Here is a 5,053-nt window from a genome sequence, read left to right on the forward strand (position 1 = left end):
TTTGCAGGCTAAAACCGCAAAAGGCGTAACACTTTATAACCCTTTGTTTCCATGGTAGTCATAGCACCATAAGTCATTGTCCGACTCTAATGGAAAGTGAATAACCATGACCAAGTAATGGATTATCTTCTGGTGGGGCCCACATCGAATGGGTACTTGTTAGGGTTTTCTTGTTCTAGGAGTCTTGGTTCGAGTATGATGGTAACTCAAGTTGTTGGGTGTTTGAGAGGAAAATTTTAGAATTCAAAAAAGTACTAACAACATTAAGAATCCTAGTTTGTTGAGGGTGTGATTTAGTTTTATAGTTTGTTTGTAGTTTATTTTCATGAATGTTAAGATCTTGGGCTAGTTGGAGAATGATTATATATGAAATACCGATGTCTATAAGCGTTTTTGTTAACTATTATTTGGAAGTGCTTCATGATGATTAGGTTGTTAACTCGGAGTTCTTATACGCCCCTAAAATAATATAAGCCTAGGGAATGTCCAGCAAAAGCCCAAAAGAAGATCCAGAGAAGAAGAAGACGACAAAGGCATTTGGCTAAAAAGTTGGCCTTATAGAACTAAAGGAACCAACTTTGAACACTATAGACAACCGCTCAACTGTCTGGTTTGACTATCGACAAGGAGGTCAATCACCTTCTCATAAAGTACTTTCCAACCACTTGAGGCAAGTGGGTAAATTGACAACTTTATAGCACAAGGCCCCATAGACAAACATACTCGGATGTCAACTTCAAGCCACGTGTTGACCGCTAGTGAAAACAAAAACCTATAAAAAGACATAAAGGTTGTTAGACAAAGCGCTTGGGTCAGCATTTCCTCAGCTACTTATGATCGAACGGAGCGCTCAATATGTGTTGACCCAAAAATCCTTTCAACTAGTTCTAAGCAACTATCATTTCATCTCTACTTGTTGACTAAATAGAGGAGTCATCAGCAAGTTAAAGCTTACATGTTAAGATCATTTAGTGCTAGAGCAGTGGAGTCCTTGAGAACCTAGGACCTTTGGGCTCATTGGAGGCCTATATAAGGGAGACGAGTACATCTTATAAACGGTCGGACACATAAAAGAAAAGAAAAGATTACACTATAACCAAGCGCGTCTTGTAATCTATATTCAATACATACACAAAGCACTACAGTGGGCGTAGCCCAATTTTTAAGGCTAAACCATTTAAACTTTGATGTCAATTTCTTATAGTCGGTATCTGAAGTTCACCAAAGGCCCATCGTATTGGTCTTTGTTGACCTCCTAATTTTAAGCATTAATAGATTGGCGCCGACTATGAGAAATGCATACAATTTGGTTGCATTTTTTTACCAAGCTAACCGAAGTATGTTATGTGCCGAGCATCATGATGAGCATAAGAACGAGAGAGAGTCCTACACTCCAAGAGCGAAAATCCGCCAACCACCCTAGTGGTCTGACACCAGCAAACCCTCCTAACATCCCCTGGACATCGGAAGTGGAGGTGAGGATGCTAGCGAGGTAATGAACAGAAGAAGGATTCGAGCAGAATAAGACGCTCGGGAGAAGAGGGCGCAAACTTTTGAGCAAAAAACCAAGGGTCCTGACCATAATCCCTACTTGAGGGCCGCCATGAAGAAAGTGATGGGTGAAGAGATGAAAAGCGTATGAGACCCATTGGAGACAATCCCATAAAGCATGGGACGTATCACAACCGATAGTGATATGAAGTAAAGATTCAGAGATCGTACTCATGAGACAGCTAATCATCAGTTGATCCTGTAGGTACCAACACAGGTACTCAAGATAAGCGACTTCCAGAGGAGAGAGAGGATCAATTTCTATGCGTTCGGGAGAGAGAGAACCATCCACATTGAGTTGACGAACCCAAACAATGTAGTTGGTGGTGGAGGGATTACAGTTCTTTGCCTTCAACTTGCCCGCTAAATAATCCCAATTCTATTTTCGATAACTCTAATTCAAAACAAAAACCCCCGCCCGTCTCTCTTGCGCATTGGTGTGGAGCTGAAAGTTGCAACCGTTAGCAAAAGCAAATAATAAAGAAAATAATAGGTTGTGTTTCAAAACGTAATTCAACCGACACGCATTAAGGGAACCACGGTATCCAATCAATTCTCAAACTGTAAATACCATGATTAATTTCTCAAAATCCCATAACGAAGCAGAAACCCTTCACTATGAGGACAGACAGACTTACAAAATCTTAATCCAGTGTCACTAATTAAACGAATCAAACAAAGAGAAAATGAATTTACACCTTTCTTTGCTTAAATACACAGGACACTCCAAAAGCACACATTCACTACCTAATTTCGATTTCTTTTCGACACCATCTACCCGCTATGATACAGAGCTTCCTACCGATAAAAAGCTTCAGCGCAAACTAAAAATGCTTTAGCCTCTCTCTAAATTCACTAGGGTATATAAGTACAGAGTCTAAACAGAGACCGCCTTTCGTGTGGGTGCAATCGATCTGGGTCATCGAGAGTTTAATCTTCGTTGATGCATTCGGATTCTCCACAACAAAGTCCCCAACATGGTAGTAATTCCATTTTCCAGGTCCCGTTAAAAAGCACTGAGACGAGGCATAATGACCTTCTGAAGTCCATAGTTGGAACCTCACGGGTTTTATGTCCCAACCGTGGACATGCTCAATATTGCAAACTCGGCGACCAAACCTTTTCTGAGAAGACCGTCCCAGCTGCAACCTGAAGAATAGGCTGTATGTCCCAACAGGAAATGGAAACTCAACCTCCCCGTCAACTTCAAACCACCATATTTGCTGAAGATATGCAACTGAGCAAAATCTGTGTTCCAGCAAAGAAAAATTACGAATTAATTCCACAAATACTTGTACTTCAAAGGTAAGCAATCCACAACCCTTCGGTTTATTTCACATGATCACATTAAGATGCATTGTATTAGTCACAAAGCCCAAATGAGAACCATCCTATGAATAAACATAAAAATACACGCCAATCTCGTATTCTATATGCTTTGGGTTTCGTTTTGTAATTGATTTTAGACACAGTTTGTAGGATGGAATCAACTAGCAGGAACGCAGCCATAAATGCAACAGTACAAACTAGTTCATAAAATGGCCTGTTAGCAATTCAAATACGCTCAAATCAAGGAAAAATCTCAACTTTTTTCTTAATACAGAGAGCTTTTTATTTTTTGAAGAGTTTCACTAGCTTTAAATAGGCTGAAATCGAGCCATTTCAATATCAGATGCTTCATAACTTCTGACAAGCTTAAATAACATCAACTTCAAGAAGAAACTATGTACTACAAATACTTTGTAGTCTAAAGGGACCGGGCACATCATCCTCAAATACGATATTAGCCCATTCTCCTTATTTTCGGTGACCAAATAAACTTACATATTTATAGACTCCTCCCCTCCTATCCTTTCAAAAACAGAAAGGAAATACTTCTATGCAGATGATGACATAACAGATTATGTTTAACCAAACAGTTAATATTGATCATTAGATCGATCGCAATCATATTGAAGAAAACATTGATCACTAGATCGATTGCAATCATATTGAAAAAAGTGATCACCTCGAAAAAACGAGATTGCCACAATGTTTTTTTTTTTTGTTTTGGCATGCTTGACCTGAAAAACTTCAAAAGTCATTACCAAGCCACATACAATCACAGCCACAACCTTCTAACCCCAAAATCGTGCATTAAAATTGCAAAAATATTTGGGAAAAGCCATAAAGTACCATCAATCCGCAACATACAAATCTTCACTTTTCTCCAAAATCCAATGACTAAAAAAGAAAATATGCCATTGTTCTTACCTAGATTCTTCAGTTGGAATATGATTCCAATATCTTCGATCATCAATCCCGGTAATTGCTAATCCCTTAGAAGAAATCGACAAGCAAACTGATCCTGTACTTTTATCCAGCCAAACCGTCTGCACCCACAACACAAAATTTATCAAACACCGCACTAAATCAAAACAAGGGAACAAAGAAACAAATTAATAAATTAAAAGATGGAAAATACTAATTCTTAAGGAAAGTCAAACTTGTTGAATTTCTAGTCCCGGCGCAAGAAAATATCTAGACTTTGAACAATAAATTTTCATCTTTCAATACGATTTCTGCTAAACAAAAACCGAAAACGAAATTCGATTTATGAGAAAACAGAGAAACCAATCAAACCCACACCACAATGATACAATATAATTCATAGAATCTAACTTTCCCAATTTTCCCACGCTTTCTCGGCACCCAAACAGAAAACAAGAAACAAAACCCAGAAAACAAAACGAAAGATGACCCACCTTGGTTCCATCATCGAAAGAGTTGGGCTGACAAAGCCTCGTATAAACATCTCTCTTACCCAGATTTTCCAATCCATCGCCGAACACTTTGCCCACAATAGTTTGATAATTCGACGGCAATTTCGATTCCCAAATGAAATCAGCCCAAGAAGCGCCGCGAAAAGCCCGATTCAGCTTCGCCAATTTGCAAATCTCCGGCGGGTCCAAATACCCCAGAATCATCGCCGCGCAGCTCTCCGGCAAATCGCCGAGACCGGGTTTCGATGGCAATGATCCGACTGTAACTGGGTTTTCCGATTTGAAGACAGAAGAGAAACCCGCACCCATAGTCAAACAGTAGACAGCAATCCTAGAGAAAGAAAGAGAGAGAAAGCTAGGAGAATAGAGGAGAGAGAGAGGTGGGTATGGTGGGAGTGGACATGGAGGATTTAACGGTGGCAAAAAGTATGAAACTTGTTGATGATGTGTAGAGGGGAGGGACGCGTTGAATACAAGCTGTGGGAGGATTGTGTTTGGCTGTTTGTTTGGTTCCTTAGAAAAGGAGGGAGGACAGCGGCCTGATGTGTGAGAATAAGATGGAGAGACCATGATCTTGTCGTTTATTGAGATTTTTTTATTTAGAAAAAGACGGATAGCTGTGGCCTAGGGAAAGGGTTCCTCTCGAGATCCGTTCCACCTAATCCATCAAATCAGGTAATTCATGCAGTTAAAAATTAATCCAACCGTTAAAGTTATTATAACTTTTAAAGTGAACCATT

At 39.6% G+C, this 5,053-nt stretch overlaps 1 protein-coding gene across 1 annotated transcript; it reads right to left on the bottom strand.

Annotated features, from left to right (window-relative positions):
* Positions 1-2,104: 2,104 nt before the first annotated feature.
* Positions 2,105-4,840, bottom strand: LOC126627134 (F-box protein PP2-A12-like). Its single transcript, XM_050296554.1, has 3 exons — positions 4,296-4,840; positions 3,805-3,923; positions 2,105-2,799 (listed from the first exon to the last, which is right to left on the bottom strand). Exons 1-3 carry the CDS (start codon positions 4,620-4,622, stop codon positions 2,376-2,378), a joined length of 870 nt encoding a protein of 289 aa, XP_050152511.1. The 5' UTR covers positions 4,623-4,840; the 3' UTR covers positions 2,105-2,375.
* Positions 4,841-5,053: the final 213 nt, after the last annotated feature.

The sequence above is a fragment of the Malus sylvestris genome, chromosome 6 (assembly GCF_916048215.2).
Source record: "Malus sylvestris chromosome 6, drMalSylv7.2, whole genome shotgun sequence".
Lineage (NCBI taxonomy): Eukaryota > Viridiplantae > Streptophyta > Magnoliopsida > Rosales > Rosaceae > Malus > Malus sylvestris.

What these genes read in the sequence shown, in the direction of transcription:
- LOC126627134 (XM_050296554.1), bottom strand. Translation starts at nt 4,622, where the DNA reads ATGGGTGCGGGTTTCTCTTCTGTCTTCAAATCGGAAAACCCAGTTACA. An exon ending in CTTTCGATGATGGAACCAAG is followed by an intron (nt 3,924 to 4,295) that starts GTGGGTCATCTT and finishes TTGTGGGTGCAG; the next exon opens with ACGGTTTGGCTGGATAAAAG. An exon ending in ATTCCAACTGAAGAATCTAG is followed by an intron (nt 2,800 to 3,804) that starts GTAAGAACAATG and finishes GCTGGAACACAG; the next exon opens with ATTTTGCTCAGTTGCATATC.